Below are 24,283 nucleotides of genomic sequence, written 5' to 3'. Positions count from 1 at the left end.
AATGTATTTAACTTTATACATAATAATTTATTTCATGCTACACATACCCAGAGAGGGAAGGATAAATAAGTGACAATAGAACTGCCTGATGTTTCTGAGCAGATACAAGGGGGGATTTTCCAGCTTATGAATAATATTCACATGCTCAAAATATTTGACATATTTTTAGGTTTGCATTTGTCCCCTTGGGAATTTTTTATTTGTTTTGTCTCACTTGCCTTAATTTGCTTTCAAGCAGACTGTGATTTTACATCTTTGTGACCTGACCCTTGTAATAGCACAACCAAATTAGAGCTTTGTTTGGCTTATTTCATTCAGTTTTTTTCTCAATTTGAACATCCTGCTTAATGACTATCCATGAGAACATCCTCTGAAAACTAGATCAGATTATGCATGTTAAATTGGCTACCTTGCTCTGCCAATAGTCTAAATAATCAGAAGACACCTGTTCCTTTCTGATCTTGGAAGCTAAGTAACATTACACGTGGTAGTATTGCATCAACCAACAAATATTAGATGTTGTAGGATGTCTTTCAGCCGAAGGAACTGACAAAGCCACCCCTGGGTAACCCTTTCCTAAGAAAAACCTTTGAAATCAGGAGGCAACTTGAAAGCGCGCACTCACACACACCCCTTGTTCTTCTGGAGGGAGTCCACCAGGGCCCAAAGGAAATGTATGACTTCAAAGAACCGCACTTGTGCTTCCCCTGCCTCCCACCCATACATGAAATGCCCAATTTGCTTTACAGGTCTGTGGGAATTATTAAATTGATCTTGTTTGCTGGTAGCACCATGAATGAAAAGGAAAGAACAGGTGGGGCTTCACCTGTCCTGCGACACAAGATTCTTAAGATCTTCTGACTCATAAATTAAATAAATGTCTTTCTGTCTTCCTTCATCATTTACACACACCTGTTTGCTATATTCTGGCATTTGAGGATGGGATATTTTCATTTCTATTTTTGTTCTCATGTCATATCTTAAGAACCGAGGCAGCCTTGGTCGCCTTAGTCGATGATCTATGTCGGGAACTGGACAGGGGAGTGTGTCCCTGCTGGTTTGGCTGGATCTCTCAGCGGCCTTCGATACCATCGATCATGGTATCCTTCTGGGGCGCCTTGCCGGGATGGGTCTCAGAGGTACTGTTTTGCAGTGGCTCCAGTCCTTCCTGGAGGGGCAGTCCCAGATGGTGTCATTGGGGGACACCTGCTCAGCCCCACAACCATTGTCTTGTGGGGTCCCACAGGGGTCAGTACTGTCCCCCATGCTGTTTAACATATACATGAACCCGCTGGGAGAGATCATCCGGAGTTTCGGGGTGAGGTGTCATCTATACACAAATGATGTCCAGCTCTGACACTTCTTTCCACCTGTCACTAATGAGGCTGTTCAGGTCCTGAACCAGTGTCTGGCCGCTGTGTTGGACTGGATGAGGGTGAACAAATTGAAATTGAATCCTGACAAGACAGAGGTCCTCCTGGTCAGTCGTGAGGCCGAACAGGGTATAAGGTTACAGCCTGTGTTGGACGGGGTCGCACTGCCCCTGAAGACACAGGTTCGCAGTCTGGGGGTTCTCCTGGACTCATTGCTGAGCACAACTAAGACTTGTGCGCCAGCTGCGCCCGTACCTTGGGAAGTCTGACCTGGCCACGGTGGTCCACACTCTGGTTACATCTCGTTTGTATTACTGCAATGTGCTCTACGTGGGGCTGCCTTTGAAGACGGCCTGGAAGCTTCAATTAGTACAACGGGCGGCAGCCAGGCTAATAACCGGAGCGGCGTACAGGAGCACACCACTCCTCTGCTCCGTCTGGTCCACTGGCTGCCAATATGCTACCGAGCCCAATTCAAAGTGCTGGTTTTGGCCTACAAAGCCCTAAACGGTTCCGGTCCAACTTACCTATCCGAACGTATCTCCTCCTATGAGCCTATGAGAACTTTAAGATCATCGGGGAAGGCCCTGCTCTCAGTCCCACCTGCCTCACAAGTGTGGCTGGTGGGAACGAGAGATAGGGCTTTCTCAGAGGTGGCTCCTCGGCTGTGGAACTCCCTCCCCAGTGATATCCGGCAGGCCCCATCCCTTCTGAGTTTTAGGAAAAAGGTGAAGACCTGACTTTGTGAGCAAGCATTTAATGAGTGAATTGTGTTGGCTATGACCCGGTCCAGATTAAGATTCGTGTGCAAGGTTTTACGGATTAATGGTTTAAGTATTTTATATTGTATTGTTTTAAATGTATTTATTGTATTATGCTAAACTTTTAAATTGTTTTAATTGCTTATGTTTTATATTTTGTATTGTATATTGGCATTGAATCTTGCCAGACTGTGAGCCGCCCTGAGTCCCTTCAGGTGAGAAGGGCAGCATAGAAATGATGTAAATAAATAAATAAATAAATTGCTGTTCTTCAGTCATATGTGAGCTAGAAGGGCAGTTGTATTTATTCTTCCTGAGCTGCGTTTCCTCCCAGTGACTGGCTTCTAAAATGCCAATATATTGGAGTGGTCTTTAAGCGGATACTGTGCACAGCGGTGCATGTCTCTGCAATAAATTTTCCTAAATCTGTGCTCTTCCACACTAACTCATAAGACACCTAACTCTTTGTGCTGCTTCTATAACTGGAGCAGCCGGCTGGTTATACTAAATGACATTAATCCTTCTCTGAGCACCACAGTGTGGGCTGTATTTTTCACAGCCAGATGCCTTGTTTAATCCTTGTTTTACATCCAAGGTGTCCCATTTAGAGACAAACTCCAGCTTGCAGGTCTGCTAGATACCTTCAGGATTGATGGGAAATATTGGGATTTAAAGTATCAACGTCTGTCTGATTTCCAGGATTCAGATTCTAATTTTAATGGTTCATATAGCCATTCCAGAGTACCTCAGTGAATAAGTTCTCAATGCTCTCTCTCTCTCTTTTTAAGAGTAAAAAGGATCGTATGAAGGCTTGGATAAGAGCACGCCTACCCAGCTGGTGCAAAGAAAGAGATTCCTGGTCTGTCTACATCTTTGCTCCTCAGTCTAAGTAAGGCAACTTAGTTTGATTGATAAAGTGTGACAGGCAGGGATTCTGGATGTTGTGTTCAAAGCAGTGTTGGTAGAGTGTGGCAGAAATAATATTTGGCAAAAGAACCAAACATTGCTTGCTGCTGAAAGATTTGAATGTGTGCTGATAGTGACTAAGGTAGGCACCTCTGCAGTCAATTAAATGCATTTTTCAACCTTAGCTGCAGACCATTTAAACAGTGGGCTTATTGTAGAGAGGATGCTCTGGCTGCCAAAGATACTATCCTCATTGCCATTTCCATTTTAAAACAGAGAAAGGAAAGATAAAGGTGAGGCACATAGGTAGGTGGTGAAAAAGGCTCCTCTTTTGCTTGAGTGACAAAAACACAGAGGTTTTTTCATTGACAATTCTATAGTAGCATCAGTCATTGTGGAACTGGTAGGTGTCGCAGCCATATCTTAATTCTGCTCAAGAACCCTTACTTTGTTTTCTCTCTACCCCTTTGGTTCTGCCACAAGAAACAGGATTCCCATGAAATACCAGTTAGGCAGAACTATATACCTAATTTAGTTACAGTAGCAACAAGTTTATTAGCACCTCAAAGATGTAATGAAGTATCCACTATTTCTTCATTTGATGAAGTAAGCTATAGTTCTCAAAGTCTGCAGCATTTGCTGAGTACAGTTGTTGGCATCTCTTGGCAAGGTTGAAAACATTCCTACCTGTAGTGCTGCTGCAATTTATTTATTTATTTATTTATTTATTTATTTCCAACATTTATATCCCACCCTTCTCATCCGAAAGGACTCAGGGTGGCTTACAACAATTGGCAGAAATTCAATGCCTGCACATAGTTAAAAATCACAAACAGTACATACACCAAGTCAAGAATCACAGTACTGAGCCAGATGAACCAAAAGTTTGATTTATTATAATCATTGCATTTCAGAGAAGTAGTTATTCCACTACAGTCAGGCATCCCCATTTACAGGTTTCACTTTGGCAGATTAGGTTATTCATTCATTTGTTTAAACTAATCTATTTAGGAATCTCTAGATCAGTGGTTCTCAACCTGTAGGTCCCCAGATGTTTTGGCCTACAACACGCAGAAATCCCAGCCAGTTTACTAGCTGTTAGGATTTCTGGGAGTTTTTATTATTTTTTATTTTATTTTTTATTTTTTTATTTTTAACGAACAACAATATCAACATTTATTTATATAATTGGTTTGATATACACATTAACATTGTATGGTACTACATAATATTATATTAGACTGTGTGACATTATCACCTTAAAAAAAATTTTTTTATTACATTCCAACAATTAACAAAATTTTAGCGATGCATGTCTTATTTCAATATACATAATACCAAAAGGATTTCTGGGAGTTGAAGGCCAAAACATCTGGGGACCCACAGGTTGAGAGCCACTGCTCTAGATCCTCCAATGCAATTCTGACAGAAGTTGACAATGACCATGGAGTCGTGCTGAAGAGCCTAGACATTGCTAGACAAATGTCTCAGATAACAAAAGGTTTTCACTTTCATAGGAGTTTGGTAGCCCAAACCCCAGTGAATATGGAGGACTGATTTTCTGGTCTCTATCTGTATGTTTGAAGATGAGTCCCACATATGACTATGTATAAATGGGAACTATTTTTCCACATTGGAAAACTGATATGGTCTTTACCTGAATAACTTTAGCACATCTTGTATCAATGGAACACAACAAAGTGCTTCATGGTCATTTAACTATATAGCAATGTTTTTCTGGAACTGTACATTTCTTCCCATGCAGCAACCATGGAAGTGTTAATAATCACTACCTCATTACACGGTCGCTGAAAAAGGCAGATGTTGCTTCGCCACAGGGCATGGGGAAGCCGCCATCCTACACCCCGCATTGCCCGTCTCCTCCAGCTGTTGATCCCATGGGGGAAGCGTGGTGCGGGTGTGAAGTGCACGGCTTCCCCCATTAATATCAATGGCAACACGGAAAGTCTCCTGTGTTGCTGCAGCAGTACACCGGTTCCACCCTCCTTCCCCCACAGAGCCTGACTGACTTCGTAGGATGGGAGCCAACTGGCTCCATGGGTGACTGGGGCTAGATATGCATATGCCCCCAATTTTATCCCCATGTGACAAGGTCGTAGTTACACATTTAAGGTTTTTTGTAACATTTTATCATTCCTTAAATAGAAATTAGAGGGCAGATTAAATATAATTAGTTTTCAGCTAAGTTTGTAGAGGTACACAAATAATGAATAATAAGCATTGGGGAACACAGAACCACTCTTCAAACTAGAGATAATTCTGTTCCTTCAGCTCTGCATCAAGCATCATCAAGCTATTTGGACAGAAACAGACCATCAAAGCCTTCAGCCCTGTCTTGCACATTTGAGTGGAAATATTCAACATCATGATTGCCTATTTTTTCTTTATCATAGGGTAAATATAAAATCTTTTAATTAAATTCTAGGTGAAACATCAAATTGCAATAATTTGTTTTGAAATTTGATGGAATGAGGAAACTTATGGAGGGGCAAGACCACATACAGGAAGTCTCTGAGTTGCAGACATCTGACTTCCATACGACTCCTAGTTACAAACAAGGAGAGAACAAGAAGTGAGAGGAAATCTACCTGTAGGAAGGGAAATTCACTCCTGTAAGAGTTGTCATGGGAAAAGGGAGTTTCCAATGAAGAGCTATTACCATGACAACACACACATTTCGAGATCTAATTGTCACAGGGACAGAAAGTGAGGTGGAATCTTCTGGGATGCAGGCAGCAAAACAAATGTTACAGAAATGTTTATCCTTCCCTATACTGTCCAGAAATAAAATTAAAAAACATTTTTTGGCTGGAGTTACATTTAAAAATTTACCTTTTTGATTTACATACAAATTCAACTTGAGAACAAATCTACAGACTACCTCTTGTTCATAACCCAGGGACTGCCCCTAAAACCAATTTCCTTCAGGCTTCTAATAAGTACAGATAATTTCTTAATGTTAATTTAGGAGGACACTTCATATACCCCAAAGTTTTGCTTTTTTTAAGGGTAAGCTTTATCCTTCCTCAGTTGATCCAGTTTCCAGTCCACCCACTCATTTCTTCTTTTTGCGTGTTTCTGCAAAGCAGCAAGAACAAGCTTAAGTGACTCATGCAGAGACACAGGGGGGCACAGCATCTTCTTCTGATGAATTACATGGCTGCATCAGGAATGAATGAGGGATCCTATTGAACACAGTGGATTATGTGGCTCCCATGTAGGTGGAAATTATCCAGGCCAAGAATGGTGAAACACATAGATAAAGAGTGATTTTCTCCTGTGACACACAAGTTGCAAATCAGTGGAGTACAGCAAAACAAGTTTTAGAAATTTGTGATATTCCTGGAAATGGGAAGATCTCCAGAAAGCGAGAATGAGGGCCCATCCAGACAAGGCTCATAATGCGGGACCTCCCATGGTTTTACCTGAGGCGTCCAAACATCTCTGGTAAAACTGAATTAATTCGAGACAAAGCAGGAAAACCCTGCTTTGTCCCAATTTAATTTGATACTCCATTAAACCTAGGTCTTCCTGAAAGACCCGGGTCTAATGGAGTATTGGCCCTGTGGGGACTGATGCCCGGGTAGTCCTGGGACTACCGACGAGTCAGTCCGCACAGCCCAATTTGCTTTTTCTGGCCCCGTAAGCTCAGAGAAGTGAAGAGGGAACCAACCCCCAAATCCCCCCTAAAACCTTTAAAATAAAATAAAAATCTACTGAGCCACCATTAGGCCTCTCTGCATGCTTCCTGGAACATGCCAATGTAGCGCTAGGAGATGGGGGATCACTCCTGCCTCCCTCCCACCACCAGCACTTCCTAGCACTACATTTGTATGTTTCAGGAAGCATGCAGAGAGACCAAATGGCAGCCCGATAAGTTTTTGTTTTATTTTAAAGGTTTTAAGTGGGGATTTGGGTTGTCCAAATGATAGCATGATTGTTACCACACTACAATGTGGACAACTCACGGGAAAGCCCATTTCTTTTGGGTGCCCATATGGACAGCAACATGGGGAAAAATAGATTATTTTAACCCACTTTCTCCCGCAATAAATTACTGTCTGGAAGCAGTCTGAGAAAGGAGGGTGGGGTATGTGAGTTCCTCAGAAGATATTGCTGGGAAGACAAATTTGACAGCAGTGTGTAAGGAAGCCTGTGTTCCTGAACAAATAATAGTAACCTCAGTATTGTTTTAATGTTGAGCATACATAAGAGAGATGTGAATGATTGCTGTAGACATCTATTTTAGAACAAAAAAGAGGACCCACTGTGTATATCATGTGATTACAGCTATTTCTTGTGGCTTTTCTCCTTCTTCCCTCTAGATTCCGTATGATATGCAATAAAATCATCACTCACAAGATGTTTGATCATGTTGTCTTGGTAATCATTTTTCTGAACTGCATCACAATTGCAATGGAGCGTCCAAAAATTGAGCCACACAGTGCTGTGAGTAGTACCCAATGATGTTATTACCCAGACAAGCAAATGAAGCTAACACTGAACATGACTCAAGGTGTTGACTTTTGGCATCAGTCTCTTAACCAAAGAGGTTGAGATGGGGGCTACTCTCAACTGGCCTACAAGAGAATAAAATCATTAAGATTAAATTATTCTGCCGTATATTAGCAGCTGAACGTAACCAATATGGAAAATCGTCTCAGCACACTATGCCCACCTGTTTATTATCTCAGGAAGAACCCATTCCATTGACAGCCTGTAGTTTCCATATTATCTTTAAGAAGTATTGGCCAAGAACCAAATGTAGCAAACTCAGAAGAATCCAGACTTTTCTCCCTCTCTCTTTACACCTCACCATGGCACTGGAGTTTCATAGCCATCTAGAACTAGTGTTTAGAGTGCGTGGGAAAGCTGTTTGGGATTGAGAGGGGATAGCTGATTCTGGCTAAAACAACGGAAGGGCTCGATTCACAATGAGAGTACATTCCTGTACTTTTGGGATCATTGAAAGAATTAACATGCACAATTAAAATCAAGGGAAAAACAAGCTTCCCATCAAACCTCTTGTCTTCCTCTTGGAAATGATGCAATGTTAATATTTCAGACATAGTGTGCATATCTTTGTTTTTTAAGTGTCTGCTGTATACTTCCTTTAATCATGTCTTGAATATGTTAATCAAAAACAAGATTAAACTAGAAGAGAAGACAGGTCTTAAATCATAACATCAAAAAGGAGAACCCATTCCTTCTCTTTCCACACCTATACAAATTTTAGGAAGCACATGGAACTTCTCAAGATTATGAGCAGCATTGGCAGCCACAGACTCCCTGAAGGAGTCTTTTGATGATATCAGGATACCATTCCTGATATCATCAAAATCCAAGCAATCCTGCTAAGAAGCAAGGCAAGCATTTTCTAGGTTTTCTTTTCCCTGTAAAATCACTAGGATTTGATCAAAAGAACCTTCAGCAGTAGCAATGGGGAAGAGAAGGGGAAATGGCAAGGGAATAAATAGGCAAGCTGGATAATGTGGCTTGCTGGCTACATCTTGTTCACTCATTCATTCGAGGAACCAAAGAAACAAGGGCAGATCTAAAGCTTAAAACCAAACAACTTCTATACCTTGAACCACCAAAACAACTTTGCACTTAAATGCAGACCATTGATTTTGGCTCTTAACACATAGAGAGAGAGATGAAGCCAAAGCTAGCTTCTCTTCTCATCCTGACTTCTAATAATATATAATTGTATAATTATTTGTAATAAATCAATACAGGTATGGCCCAGGAATGATGATATACATATCTAAATGCTCCTTGGCAGAAAAAAGGTTCTACACCCCTGTTCTAGGTGCACAATGGTTTAGGTTGGGATTTTGGTGCATTATCCTGTATGCATATCCTGTTTTCCCCTCATAGGGTGTGTGCTTTGGCTATTTTTAAAAAATTGATCTCATACGTTTATAATTGGATATCATTTTTGGTTGGCTTTTTTTTTTAAAAAAAAAGGCCTCACCTGCATGTTGTTAAATTGTGCAATAAATGCTCCTTCCTGGCAGTGAGTGCAAAACACTTTCCCTGCTCTTTCTGTGGCCTTTGCCAAACCACCTTCTGTTCTGCTCAGTGTCCAAGAGCAACATCCATGTATCAGAGGCGTCAGAACTTCCTCTTCTTTTCTTTCTTTTCTGCACGCTGTAGACTGAATTCAGCTAAGGCATCTGGCATACTTTTCGTCTCCAGTTAAATTTTTAAAAAAAATCTTCCTTTTTTGTTACAATGTTGGGCTTTAGTTGTTTCCATCTGTTCTTTGCTAGTATACAGACTGGGAGGAAAAGGGAAAAGTGGGGATAGGAACAATTACACTTTTACACTTCTTTTCTACTTTTTTCACTTTGTTTTGATATGAACAAACATCTTTGTTCTTGTTTCCCACATTTGTTTTGACACATTTACTTGATTCCTTCCCCAAGCCCAGATCTTCATAGCCACACTGTCTAGCATTCAAATACCAGCAAGAAGAGCACATTCATATGATTATCCCATTATATTATTTCATTGTCTTGCTGCCTGGGCCAATGCATGTTAAGTGCCATTAAATTCAATAAGGTTTACATCCTGATGCATATGCAGAGGATTTCAGTTTTAGGAAGAAAGAAGGTTGGGCTGATAGATAATAAAAACAACAAAAACAAGAAGCCTTCAGTTGCTTTTCTAATATTGCCTAAATCAATTCAGACTCAACTTAACAACCTCGGCTCACTTGGGCAAGTCATACTCACAGACCCAGAGGAAGGCAGTGGCAAACTGTGTTTGAATAATTCTAATGCTACCAGAAGTTGGAAACAACTTGAAGGCACACAGAAACATACCATATCTTCACACTAATTCTGCTATCATACTTTTTGTGGACTACTTTCCAAGTGAATCGGTCAATAAGTTGCCATATGTCATTGGAAGTCACTGAAATAAAAATGAATTCTACAATTTTATGGATGAGATAGACCTGGTGAACCAGATGGAACACTATGTAGGAGGTAGCCCTGTTGCACCATCTGGTACATGTTTCAAACCAAGGTTTCTATAAGTAGAATTTTAAGGGAAATCCCCTGTTCAGAGCTGCCATTCTCTCAGGACTTGCTACCTCATCACACCAAAGCATGGATCCACTTTAAATCCGGTTTCTGCCTCCTGCAGAATTCTGGGGTTTGTAGTTTGATGAGGCTCAGGACCTGTCTGGCTGAGCTTTTTAAAGGCCCCTCCCTAAAGTGGATTTAAAGTGAATCCAAGCTCTAGTGTTATGAGGTCCTTGGGGTGGGATCAAATCCAGTGATGGCTGGGAGAAGAGCTGGGGGCCATATATGTGGCCCTAAGCACAGACTGCATATCCCCCACTTTGGGTGGTATAGTATTACTTTGAGATAATTGCATGAAACAAACACGCATGTCAATAGTGTGAAAATAAATGTAAGCTCTGCGTTTTCTTTGCTTTGCTAACTTTTCTTTTCCTCCCCCCCCCCCCCCCCCCGTTCTTGTCTCCACCCAAAAGAAAACCTGAACATGTGTGTTAGTTCATTAAAAATGATCTTCATTAAGGCAGGGAGCTTTCTGACTATGTCAAATAGGGCTTTACAAGAATCCTCTTGAAACTATTACAGAAAGAACACTCTTTTAATGAGCAAGTACTGATACTGCTCTCCTAAATCGTAAAAAAAAAAAACAACCCACAGATCTTAACATGAGTGATTTGTATGGGACAAGAGCTATTTTGAGCTCCCAGGCCATTATTAACTTTCAAATGTCTATTTTTTAAGAAATTGTTTTGCCCTTTAGTACATATTGTTGGGGAAGTTGTTAGGAAATTTTTACACACATTTTTATAAAGAACCAGACTGACATCTGGTTTTGTTGAATTTGAAATTGTTCTGCAATGAATGCAGAGCTGGAGATGTTTTGCTAAGTGTTACCCTTTTAAGAATAAAGGATCATAGGATTTCACAACTGTGCCTGCCAATATGTCACACGAGTGATGAAGCTTCACAGGAACCCATTTAGTGTCAAATGGGGAATACTTCAATGGCAGATGTGATCAGGAATAAATTGATTTTGTTTCAGGAAGTGACCTTCTGAGCAAGATATTGATCTGAGGCAATTGAAAAATTAAGGTACATGAGAAAGAAGAGAGGATAGAGGAAAAGAAGGGAAGGGAAGGAGAAAGAAGAGAGTAGAGGGGGAAATGGGAGAAGAAAAGAGAAAAGAGGGGAGGAAAGAAGAAGAAAAGAAAGGGGGAAGAAGGGAAAGAAATGGGGAGGGGATTTCTTTCTCCAGGAGATAAAGCCAATGCCCCCCCTTCCTTTCACCTCCAGGCAAAAGGTAATTTCAGCTCTTCCCGCAAATTGCATAACCATTTCATTTTAAAGTGGAGAACAAGGAGAGTTCGTCACATGACAGAATTGGCCATTTTGCTCATTTCTATGCAGATAATTTTTTTAAAAGTCACTTGCCAACCAGTTTAGAAAGTGTCTGAAAAGATAACCCTTTGAAATGCTTAAAAATGCTAAGATATCTCTACCCTACAATTGAAGCCTATGTCTTGTGATGAACTCAATAGGTTGCCATTTTTAAGTGGGTGGCTCAGTAGAATTTAATACATGTGATGAAGTGGCTAGAGGACTAAATGAGAACCAGGATGGATGTGGGAAGAATTCCAGTAACAGAGGAGTAATGAGGCTTCTACTCAGAAGGAAAGGTTTGAACTGCAAAAGAGAATGAATTGGAGCAGTCCAGAATGAAAAACACACAATACATATGAATCATGGAAATTGATTGTATGGGTAGGATAAAAGGAGGATTTGCAAATCATGGGATGATAGAGGATGTCAAAAGTTCTCTTGTGCAATGCTGGGAGAGGGCACTGAAGGACCTTGACTGAGAGCTTTCTCCATGTGACGGACTTCATGCCTAGAAACCAAAATAGATATTATTTGCGCTTCAGCTGACTCAAATAATTATTCTTTGCTTTCTATAGAGGGCTTTTTAAAGATTTTCTTCCACTGTGCAAGATCTGCTTCCTCCTTCCCTATATCATGACATGGATGAAGTTCCATTTTTAAAGCAAGTAGCAAGGACCATTGCTAGCTCCATACTGGGGCTGGTTGAAGTCACACCAGGTATATAAACATGCAGCATGATCAGAAAGTATGTTAATATCTTGCATCTTTTCTCTCTCTTAAATAGGAACGGATTTTTCTCACACTCTCCAACTATATTTTCACAGCAATCTTCCTCGCTGAAATGACCATAAAGGTAAGCATTCTCTTTGGCTATTGAAGCTCACATAAAACCTACATGCTGAATTGCAATTTTCATAACTACTGAAGCATCCTTCCAATTTCATGTGGATTTCTGCACTCACTGTGGCTGCTTCTACACATTTAATCTGAGTCATGACGTGGATTAAAGATAACCGGTTCACTGCAGAGTATCTACAGTGTTTCCTCACTTATCGCGGGGGTTCCAGGACCACCTGCGATAAGTGAAAATCCATGAAGTAGGGATGCTAGGCTTCTTCTTAAGAAGGAAGTAGAAAGAGGGAGGGAGGAAGGAAGGAAGACAGGGAAGGAGACAGGGAAACATGGCACCGCCTCCTTCTCCTCCCGCTGCCATTTGAGCTCCTTCTCTGCCCCGCCACCTGCACCTGATGAGACCACCACCACTGTAAATCATCGTTTTTATGATTTATAATATTATTTTAGTGTTTATTAAAAAACTGCAAAACAGAGAGTCCGTGAAAAGCGAACCGCGAAGTAGTGAGGGAACACTGTATACAAGTATCTTAGCTTGTTAAGCACAATTAGCAAATCTTGTGTCATCTTACCATACCCCCAGAGATATATGCTTCCATGGGCCGCAGTTTTAATTTATCAGATGCCTAAAATATTATTCCAATGGTTTATAAGCACATGACTGTAACAGGGAATGAGGATCATAACCGCTGATATCAAAACAAAATGAAACACAAAAAATATAGGCTGCAGCAGTTTTGTTAAAGCATCCTGCTATAGTATCCAGAACACACCAAATCTCATTTGATTTCAGAAGCTATGTAGAGCCAAGCCTAGTTAGTACTTACACAGGAGTCCAGCAGGAATCCTCAGATGGGGCTGGAAAAGAATCCCACCTCTCAAGGGTGCATTTGCACTGCAGAAATAATGCTGTTTGATCACATATTAATTATATGGAATTGAAGGATTTGTAGTTTTGCAAGGTCTTTAGCCCTCTCTGCCAAAGAGTGCTGGTGCCTCACAAATCTGCAAAATCCAGGACCCCATAGTATTGATCCATGGCAGTTAAAGTGGGACCAAACTGCATTAATTCTACAATGTAGGTGCATCCCTTATATTCAGAGAGCTTCTGCCAATCAGTGCTGAAAATACTAGGCTAGATACCAAACGGTATAAGGCAACTTCCTACATTCCTGTGCTTATTTGTGTGACCATATTATCCCTTATGAACCAGCCCATTGCCTTGAGACCTGTTGTGGAGGCCCTTCTCTCTGTCCCACACCATCAGAGGCATGTCTGGGGAGCATAGGAAAGGGCCTCCTCAGTGGCTGCCTAAGGCTCAGGAACTCCCTTCTCAGAAACGTTAGGCTGACATTCTCCCTACTCGCCTTCTTATTTATTTATTTATTTATTTACAGTATTTATATTCCGCCCTTCTCACCCCGAAGGGGACTCAGGGCGGATCACATTATAACACACATAGGGCAAACATTCAATGCCCATAAACACATCAAACAGATGAGAGACACACGCAGAGGCAAGTTAACCTTCTTCTGAGGGGATGTTCGATTCTGGCCACAGGGGGGAGCAGCTGCTTCATCATCCACACTGACGGCACTTCCTCATTCCAGGTTGTAAATTAGTTAATCTTGCCTCCCCACTTTATAAGTGGTACCTTATCTCCTACTTGATAGATGCAACTATCTTTCGGGTTGCTAGGTCAGCAACGAGCAGGGGCTATTTTTTATTTTTAATTGACGGGTGCTCACCCCGCCACGGGCTGGCCTCGAACTCATGACCTCATGGTCAGAGTGATTTAAGGCAGCTGCTCAACAGCTGCGCCACAGCCCGGCCCCTTCAGACACTTCTTCAGACACTTAAAAACATGTCTGTTTTGATGGGTATTTGATGCTTGATTGCATAAAACCTGTCCCACCTAGACAATATGTAGGAACTTGCTAATGCTTGTTCAGGTAGGTGGGTATATATGTGGCTAATGGTGTATGTTTTAATCTGTTTTATTTTTTAATCATTTTATTTTTTAAAAACTTTGGTTATTTTATTATTTTTAAAAAATGTGTTTTTCAATTTGTTATAAGTTGCTCTGAGTCCCAAAAGGGAAAAGATGGAATATAAATAAATATAAAATAACTATACTTGTGGAAAATGAATAATGTAAACAATTGCCCATGGCATCCACTGTTGACCTTCTGGACTGCTTAACTATGTTCTCCTAACTGCCATTCATGTTGCCTGGGCTTTTGATGATCAGGCATTTTCCAAAATGAGTTCTTTTCTATTTTGTTTTCTAAGCTTGTACCTGTTATACACTTTTAAGAGACTTACCGCCTAAATTTTGTTAAACATTCTTGTGAAATGTTCTAGCTTATTGAGGAAAAGATGAAAAAACATCAGCCGTCTCATAATGGCCTAGAAAGAAATTATTTCAGAATGGTATATATTTGTGATTGAGTATGCATAAAAGTGCAGAATTAGCAAGCTGTCAAAAGTTTTTAAGTTATGGATATTCCTGAAGCCTCCTCATTTTACCTAAAATTTCTTTGAAGCCTTATGACCAACATATGGCTAGCAGCAACTATTTTGTTCTGCAGTCAACTGTAAAAATTTATCATATCTGCCGTCCTTTTATGTAATTGCTATACATTGTTACAGGCACTTTTGAACAATTAGGCTTTAGCTGCATTAAAAATACATCAACTGTTAAAGGGACAATCTGGGATGTTTCTGCAGAGTTATTTTTATGAACCTCACATTATGACACTTTACAGATTTGGCTTAGTGATGTCGCTATAACTGGGGATCGAATGCACTTGCACTCCCAAATGTTTAAATAATGCATTCAAAACAGGTTGCCAACATATTGAATGCATCACTCATGTTTTGTTGCAATCTGACACCTTGGCAGGTGGTGGCACTTGGTCTGTGCTTTTGTGAGAAGGCATACTTGAGAAGCAGTTGGAATGTCCTGGATGGAGTGCTCGTTCTCATCTCTGTGGTTGACATCCTGGTTTCAATGGTTTCTGACAGTGGCACCAAAATCCTGGGAATGTTACGAGTCTTGAGGCTGCTGAGAACTCTTAGACCGTTAAGGTAAGGAAATCATGTAGAGGTATGCAAGTTGTCAGGAGGCTGAATAGGGAAGGATATATGGATCACGTAAATAGCAAAACAAACAGAGGTGACCAGTGGTGGGAAAGAAGAGAGAGAGAGTGGGGGCGGGGAGGACAGAGAGAGAGAATACACTTAGATATGCAATGTTTTTGCAAGTCAGTGAATGTTTTCCCTCAGAGTCATTGGAACACAACAGGCCTGGTTACAAATGTATTGGGGCTCATTTCTTATATGCAGCATATATTACAGCTGCATGGATGTGGTTCCCTGTGGTAAGTCACAAGGGTCCACTCCCAGGAGGAAAACAGGTTGTAAATAAAATAATTAATTGAAAATGTGTAAGTACCTTCAGCTGCTTTCTTGCTATTTTAAAACAGGCAACACCAGGGTCTGTTTCCTGGTTTTGCATTTGTGTGTATGAGCACTCAGACTACAGGCAGTCCCCAAGTTACAAACAAGATAGATTCTGTAGGTTTGTCCTTTAGTTGAATTTGTGTTTAAGTCAGAACAGGTCCATTTTTAAGCGTAACCCCACCCATCCATATAAGCTTTGGATAGCATAGGGAAGAGTTAACACTCCTGTGACATTTATTTTGTTGTCTGTGCCCCTGTTCGGAAGGCCCCACTTCACTTTCTGTCCCTGTGATCATTAGATTTTGAAAAATCGTGGGAACAAAACTTCAGTGGAGACATATTTTCCCCATGATAACTCTTTCAGGCATTAATTTCCTTTCCTAGGGTCAATTTCTCTCACTTCCTGTTGTCTCACCCCTGTTTGTAACTATGAGTCATTTGTAAGTCAGATATTTGTAAGTCGGGGACTGCCCGTATGTGGGGAGGAATTCCAAGTCTTTTTTTCTGTACATTGACTGAGAAGGTGTGGGAAAGTAAGAAAATAACCTCTCCAGAGCCAGATGGCCAAGGGAAGAAGCAGAAAAACATTTTTAGATGGATACCAGAAGCCAACTGGTATCCTTCTAAAATATCCATCCCATTTAGCTTCTAACAGTAATGCCCTGCTCTTCAAGACACACAGTAGGTTTCATCGTGGTTTTGCATGATGAAGGAGGGGGGTAATTTGGGGTTGTGTGAGATGTAATATATCATCATCATCATCATCATCATCAGGGCCCTGCTCTTGAATATGGATTTTTTCACCTTTCCAAAGAAGTACCTTCAGGTATAGAGCAGTAATCAAGAGAGATTTAGTAAATGACATGCTTCTGCCTTGAAAGACCCGAGATGGTTAGGTCTTTTCTTTACTGAGCTCTGGGGACACTGCATTAAATCATCCCAAGGAAAGACCCTTTATGGGAAAGTGAACATTGTTTACAGAAAATTTGTTAAGATGTGGGAGCATCCACTTGTCCCACTCTCATATGTATGAATTGCTTGCAACCAAAATGTTTCTACCTAATACATCCGGGCTGCAGTGGCTGAGTTCAAATACAAGAAAAATCAGCATGAAAATGTATTGAGAATAATCTGAGTAGGTTGGAATACTATCCTGTGCTCTGGCTTTGGCTTCCAAAATAGAGGTATGAATTATTCACTCTTCATAACACCAGGGTACAAGAGTCATTTCATAGCTCTTTCTTTCATATTATCACTTCTCCAAGTGTTGAAGGCAAATCTGAATTTCTCCCCACTTTGTGACAAATGCTCTGATCAGGCTTAAAGCTGGCAAATGTCTTCCAGCAGAGATGAGACTGACAGCAGTTTTGGTTGGAGCTTTTTTCATGGCAGGAGTTTAGCACAGAGGGAATTGGGACCGCTGAGGCTAGCAGAACTAGGGGAAACTTGAGGGATTAGAGAGGGCGTTCTGCTTGTCAAGAGAATAACAAACACTTCCTAACTTTATTTTCCCTCATTTTTCATACACCTGACACAAGCTGAAAAGTATTCTCACTTCAACTTTGGGTAGTTCCCAGACTGGGATAGCTAAACAACTGCAGAAACTCTATACTCTGAATTAACAGGATGATAGACTAGAGACTCTGGAGGTAGAAGGTAGAGATAGCAGCACAGCAGTACACTAAGGCTGACCTGTTTGAGATAGCACTAGTCCTTTGGAAATGTAGATGTTGTGCTTGTTGGCAATCCTTCATGAATGTGATCTAACTCTTCCCCCAGAATCAATGAGAAGAATATGTCCATTTAACTTTAATGGTCCCTGAAGCCCTTAAGCGAAAACATGTCACCATCTTTCAGTGATTAGGGATTAGTTGTTTTCTGTAAAAGTCCTTACATTTTTTATTTCCTGCAGACATGAGAACTGCATTAGCATTGAAGCTGAGGAAACAGCAGAGACATTTTTAAAGCCAAGGCACTGTGGGTAGTTTGCACCAAGAAATCCAAATGTGGCTTCAGTGCTCAGGATAAATAGTGCAAGTTGCATAATGCATATTGCAACATTTGCATATGATTATTTTTCATGAGGTGGCCTGCTTCGAGGAATCTGCCTTCTTTTTCTCTGAAAAAAAATATAGAAGAACATGGTGTGAGGAGGAGAAAGGGAGCAGGAGACACAGGACAAAAGCCATCACAAAGGGACAAAGAATTCGTATTGGTTAATTCCATTGGAATCCCTATCTACCTCATCCAAAGCCTGCATGTTTTCAGTTGTTTTCTTCCCCCAGGACAAAGTATTACGCTGTACTTCCCTTCGGTGGTAAACAGCTTGAACAAAAACTCCCCCTTTTCAGCCCAAGGGGCGCCACTTCATGCATGCACCCTGTGATGTGGTGTCCGCAGAGGATGCAAACCATATGGGCATGGCGCCACGTGGTATGCCATTTGTGTGAAGCATTGCCTTTGTCTTTCGAGCCAGTTCCTAACCACACCAGCAAAGTCCTCATTTCCATGGAAGTTGTGCAAGCACCCTGAACCCCAGCCAAGACCATTTAGCCCAATAGCTGTGTACAAGACTTACACCATGTAGGGCAGAGCACATGTGGTTTGCATCCACAATGGCTATCGCACCATACTACCACACATATATTAAACTCTACCTGAAACAAGCCAAAATGTTTAGAAATTGACACATTAGCCATGTGTGTTTTATTGCTCGAAAGTTATATAAAAATTATCCATCTGCTTCCTTTTAAAAATAAAATAAAAAGAGAATCCAACATTCTATTATTGACATGAAATAAATCAATCCCTCTGTGAATTTCTTTCTATAATTGTTCAGGAGAAGTAATGGAAATGGGATGGTGTGATACTTCTCTTACTGTTCTTTGGGGCAAAGCTGTACTTTTCAGTGAAGAAGAGGAGTTAGAAAATCTCAATGTGGTTTATTTACTTTCAGTGGGAACATAAAAGTTTTAAACTGGTTATCACATAAGCTGCTTTGAGTTCCAAAAGGGAAAAGGTGCAATATAAATAAATATAAAATAACCATACTTGTAGAAAATAACATTTGGGATTTTCATGCTTGCTGTTGGGTCTTAGACATATTTGAGGAGGCCAATGGACATATGTTTATAAAGGGATAGTCAAACTTTCTGTTTATTGAATGCCTAATGAATAGCAGGCACAGAATGTGAATGCCTGTATAGTATACCCATAGTCATTTTAACTGTTTCCTTCCATCCTCAGTAAGCCAGTCAAGGCTTCATCCCTTAATAGGTATCTCCTTACAGCCACTGTCTTGTTAGGTGGGGAGGAGCAGCTACTGTCCTGCTGTTACTTTAATGGGAGGGCTGTGTGGCTCCATGCACACACCACGCTTCCCCTCATGAGATCAACAGCTGCAAGAGTTTAGTGGGGAAGGGCAAGGGGTGGCGGCTTCTCCATGCCCTGTGGCGAAGCAAGGTAAACCTTTCTCGGCAATCGTTTGACAACGCCATTATTCTTGCATAGGCAGACCTATGAGAGAATTAACTTCATAGGTCAACAAATACATCACCACTTTCTGACTGCAGCATCTGCCACTGTGCATATGGGGGGGTCCTATGAAACTTGGAATCCGGAGGTGCTCTTACCTAATCATAGTGTGGTTGTCTATATCCAGAGTGTTTCTTGCTTAAGTTTTAATAATGCTGAATTTTACTTGGTTTTTAACTATGCAAGAGCTAGTTCATATATGTCACGACCCAGGCTGCAGAGCACCAATAACCATACACCGAGGCCAGATTCTATCTAATATCTTTATTGAAGGAATATATAAAGTTAATAAAAGCAAGTGTATGAAATAGTCCAGAAATAGACCTTTCAGGAAAGGTCAAAATTAGTCCAAAGAAACAATGTCCAATATGAAATATTAAGGTCCAAAGTTGTAATCCAATAACCGAAACACTCACTTTGCCAGGCAAAGTGAGGGGAGATGACAAGGTCCTTTAGTCCATGGAACTTGAGCGAGGCTAGGTAGTAACTTGAAACAGGGCTTGATACAAGGCAACAAGGACGAGGAGCAAGAACAAGATCCGTGGAATATTTGGCAAAATCCGGAAAACAAGGCAAGGCAGAGTCCTGGAAAACAAGGCTGAGTCCTAGGAAGCAAGGCAAGGTCCGCGGAGGTAAACAAGGCTGGAACGGGAATGTAGGCTTGGAAACAGGGACGAAGGCTTAGAAGCGGAGTAGCGCTGTCCACACACAACCTACTCCAGTTGCTGACGAATTGACTCCGCAAGATCCCTTTGTGGGCAAAGCACCTAAATAGGATCTAGTTTTCCCACCAAAGAGCAGTTCCCTGGAGAACCAGAAACGAAAGCTATTCTCTGAGTCCAGATGCATGACTCCTTAAAGTTTCCCATGGAAAGCAGGCTTAATCAGCTGAATGCTTAGCAGCTATCCTAGCACTCCTGCGGGACGCCTGTTGAACTCCCCTCTGTTGTTTACAAAAAGCATGGCGAGAAAACGTAGGAGATTGTGGCTCGGGGCTTGTTTGACAGACTTCTGGAAGACAAATCTCTTGCAGGTGCAAGGTTTCCAAATCTGGCTGGGAAAGTTCCAATTCTGGCTGGAACGGTGAAAAACCCAAGTTTTCCTCTTCATCTGGCACCACAGTGCCAGGAATGGGACTACATTGCCCATGGGTCATCACAATATAGTATTCTATGTAGTATTTTAAAGGTGCATCTCGCCATTGAGTTATGTAGCATTTTAATGGTTTGGTATATAATATTTTAATGGTGTATTTTGTATTGTATTTAAAAATCTGTTTTTTGTGTATTTACAGTATTTGTTTGTCCTGTATTTGAAAAACCTACAGTCTAAGTATTAAATAAACAAACACACATGCCATATATGGGCAAAAAAGTTCTATGAAACTTGGAATCTACTGAAGATGCGGGGCCATGTCCTCATTACTAGCACAGTATTAGCCCATATGGCTGGGCTCCATAGCCTCTCCCTCTGACCTAGCCTGTAAATGCATGACGGCACCACTTGCAGATCATCATGGTCACTAGCACCACCCACGCACAGTTTCTATACAAATGTTTGAATCAAAGGCTAGACTTGAAATAAAGGCTGTGACTGTATCAAAAAGAATAATGGTTTTCCAATAATGAACCTGATTCTAATTCTAATCCTAATCCACATTTGTATGTATATACAGCCCTTCTCCATGTAGATGCATATTCAAAGTGTTTTCCAGTAAGCAACTGTTAATAATAATTTAATTAATTTACAAACCTAAGTAATATGAAACTGATTATATTCCTAAAACTAAAAGAAGTAAAAATAAACTTACTTATTCCCAAGGGATATGCATAGTTATGTTGGTAAAAACAGATTGATTCATTTTGCATAAATGACATTTTTTCAAAGTAGGTTGTTGAAAAAGGCAGATGAATAATCAAATGAGCAAACCAAAATTAACACATAATACCAAAAATGTAAATCCAATTTGACTAGCACTGCCACATGTTGGGTGATACACTGTCATGCCACATTTCTCCCAAGAAATAAATCAAAGCAGATGAAAGCCAATTAAAAAACCTTTCTAGTGGAATCAGCAGAAATGTAAGTTAATTTCCTGAACAAATGATGCCACAACCTGCGACAGGTAGTAGAAATACTCTATTTGCTTTAGCTGTGATTAGAAAAATTAAATTAGCTCAGTTGATATAGGGATATTATACACACGTGCACTGTATTGTTCAAAATGTCCAAACTTTGAACAAACAGCAGACTAAGTAGGGGGGATTTTTCTCTTTATCGACAGTAATGTTAAGAAATCCTAGTCAGAAAATAGTGCCACAAGTGACAGGGAGTTAGATCACAACCATTCATTCAAACTCTTGGCAGAAGCAAACCATCGTCTAAGGGGGTTAGCATCTAATATGATGCTGAGTAATATGGTACCACACTCAGTTTACAAGAGACCAGAATGTTTGTCCATGGGCTCAAATAGGATGCCATTTAGTTTCCCAGCCAAGGTACATCTGCTTCCGTGACAACTTTAAAAAAATGGGCAAAAAAGTGAGTGTATTTGACAGGGGGCACTGTTAGGCCACTAAATTACACACACAAACACATAATCAAAAATAATACCACCAGGGTTTGAAAACAGAGTGTTTTAGGGTGAAAGCCTTAATTTGAATAATTCTGTAATACTTGTTTTCTTATTTTTGCAAAAACTTGTATTCTTGTTACTCTTAAAAGTATCAGAGGGCATAAGGAGAAGAATATATTGCAGTCATCGGTCTTTCAACAATTCCTGTCTGTAGTGTTACATATCTGTTGCAAAAGAAATTAACAGCCTCCCAATTCTGTGAATGTGTCTATTTTTCTTAAACAAATTTACAGTAAGTTGAAATAGACTGCTGTCTTTTAAAACTGAAAATAAGAATGATTGCATATGGTGAGGCTTACGTCTGAGTAGAAATATATTTGTTCCACTTCCATATAAATCCATGGATTTGTTGTGGTTTTCTGTCTTTTAGGGTAATTAGCCGAGCGCAAGGGCTGAAGCTGGTTGTGGAAACCCTGATGTCATCTCTAAAACCTATTGGAAACATTGTGGTCATTTGCTGTGCTTTCTTCATCATTTTTGGCATCTTGGGAGTACAGGTAGAATGCAGTAAATTCATTGGATATAATTGGGGCCTGTAATGCTCACAGACCTTTCTGCGTACATATCTTCACTCATACAGACTCCAAGGGTGGAAATGAAACAAAAAAGTAAAAATAATCTTGTAGGTTCCAGAGTTGCTACATGATAGATTGTTTTTTTAAGGCACCCCAAATCCCATGGGGTTTTTTTTAATAAGGGGGGATATAAAAGGATTTATTGCTGCTGCTTTTTACATGTGTATAAAATATTTGATCTTTCCAATAATAACAATGCATCCATCTGACAAATGTGTGTTCTCAGATTTTGCAGGAGGCATCTACATCTAGGGGAATGTAGCTTCTTTTTGCATGTCTGTGTGATAGTAAATACATATTTGCATCTCCACAGCATGCAAAACACTTCTCAGGCAAAAAGATTCATCATTTTCACAATCTGCTAGGGAGCAGGGTTGGAGGGTGGTTAAAAGGTTACCAAGTTGTATGATTCATGAACATTCCCTCCAACTCAATCCAAATGTTTTCTAGCAGAGCACACAAAAGAAAGATGGGCTGCTTGTAGTGGTAGTTTACTAATATATTCTTCCTTCATATTTTATTCACAGAAAAATGCATTTATTGAGATACTGTAAGCATTGAAAGTTTACTGTAGTAGAAACGAGTTGACATGTATCTGATGAAGTGGATGAGACTCTATAACAAGTATGGGCAAACTCTAGCCCTCCAGGTGTTTTGTACTTCAACTCCCACACTTCCTAACACCTTACCAGCTGTTAGGAATTGTGGGAGATGACACCCAAAACACATGGAGGGCTGAGGTTTGCCCATGCCTGCTCTATAAAAACATGTCAAATGAAATGTTTTAATCTTTAAGGTGTCACAGAGCACTTTGTTATTATGTCCTTATAACTAGACAATCTCTCTGTTTTCAGAAAGCAACCTTAAGTTTGGCAAACCCCACATTTATCCCTACAGCCTTCCATTTTCCAGTTACAGAAAACCTATAGTGGGATAGTCCTAATCCTTATCTGCACCATTTCCCTAATAAACGGATTGCAGTGCCTAAGGTTCTTTACAATGGCTGTAGATTAGAGAACAGGAAATTGTGTGTCATGCACACAGGGGCAAGGAGGAGGAGGAAGAAGAATAGAAGAAAGGAGAGAGAGTTTGTGCTTGATACTAGCAAAAAAAATGCTGTGATGTGGGAATTCTTTGACCATTGATATAAATCCAATATTGCATTTTTAACACAGTCAGCCACCTCAGTACAGTGTGTGTTTGTGTGTGTGTGTGTGTGTGTGTGTGTGTGTGCACGTGCGCACACGCGCACATGCACACATCAAGTTGCCTCTTGACTTAAGGTGACCCCTTTGTTTTCAAAGGCCTTTCTTCAACAAGGAATAATGCTCAGAGGTGGTTTTACCAGTTTCTTCTGCTGAAATCTCAGTACAGTACACCTCAGTAAAAAGATTAAATATCACCTTGTATGTGATGCTTGGCTTTGCATTGATCTCTGCTATTTCGCTTGCTCAAACAGAGCACCAAAGTTTGGCATCTGGTTTTGAGTTCAAATAAAAGGGATATTTAAAGAGCCCTATGGGAAGGGAGCCTAGCCACAAGGAATCAAAGTATGATAAAGCCTATACCTTCTGTCATTGAGTGAAATGGTTGAGGTGTGACAACCTTGCCCGATACACGGCACCTTTCTGGCATCTATCATAATAGCCTTCACACTCTGCCACTTCCTGTTAGCCACTGAGAAAGCAACAAAATTAATCATCTGGGGTCTTGATACATTTCACCCTGTTGATAATCATATTTGACACTG

The 24,283-nt window shown here is 40.5% G+C and overlaps 1 protein-coding gene across 11 annotated transcripts in view; it reads left to right on the top strand.

Moving 5' to 3' along the window:
• cacna1g (calcium voltage-gated channel subunit alpha1 G) overlaps window positions 1-24,283 on the top strand; it is a 403,744-nt gene that overhangs the window by 314,542 nt on the left and 64,919 nt on the right. For all 11 annotated transcript variants that reach the window (XM_062970561.1, XM_062970564.1, XM_062970559.1 and 8 more), the window contains 5 exons: window positions 2,923-3,023; window positions 7,387-7,510; window positions 12,257-12,325; window positions 15,230-15,414; window positions 22,329-22,455. In XM_062970561.1, coding sequence (XP_062826631.1) covers window positions 2,923-3,023; window positions 7,387-7,510; window positions 12,257-12,325; window positions 15,230-15,414; window positions 22,329-22,455 — 606 coding nt within the window. The remainder of the gene's footprint in view (window positions 1-2,922; window positions 3,024-7,386; window positions 7,511-12,256; window positions 12,326-15,229; window positions 15,415-22,328; window positions 22,456-24,283) is intronic.

Source organism: Anolis carolinensis, chromosome 2 (assembly GCF_035594765.1).
Source record: "Anolis carolinensis isolate JA03-04 chromosome 2, rAnoCar3.1.pri, whole genome shotgun sequence".
Lineage (NCBI taxonomy): Eukaryota > Metazoa > Chordata > Lepidosauria > Squamata > Dactyloidae > Anolis > Anolis carolinensis.
Note: the sequence above shows the minus strand (reverse complement) of the source record. Positions and strands in the feature narration are given on the sequence as shown.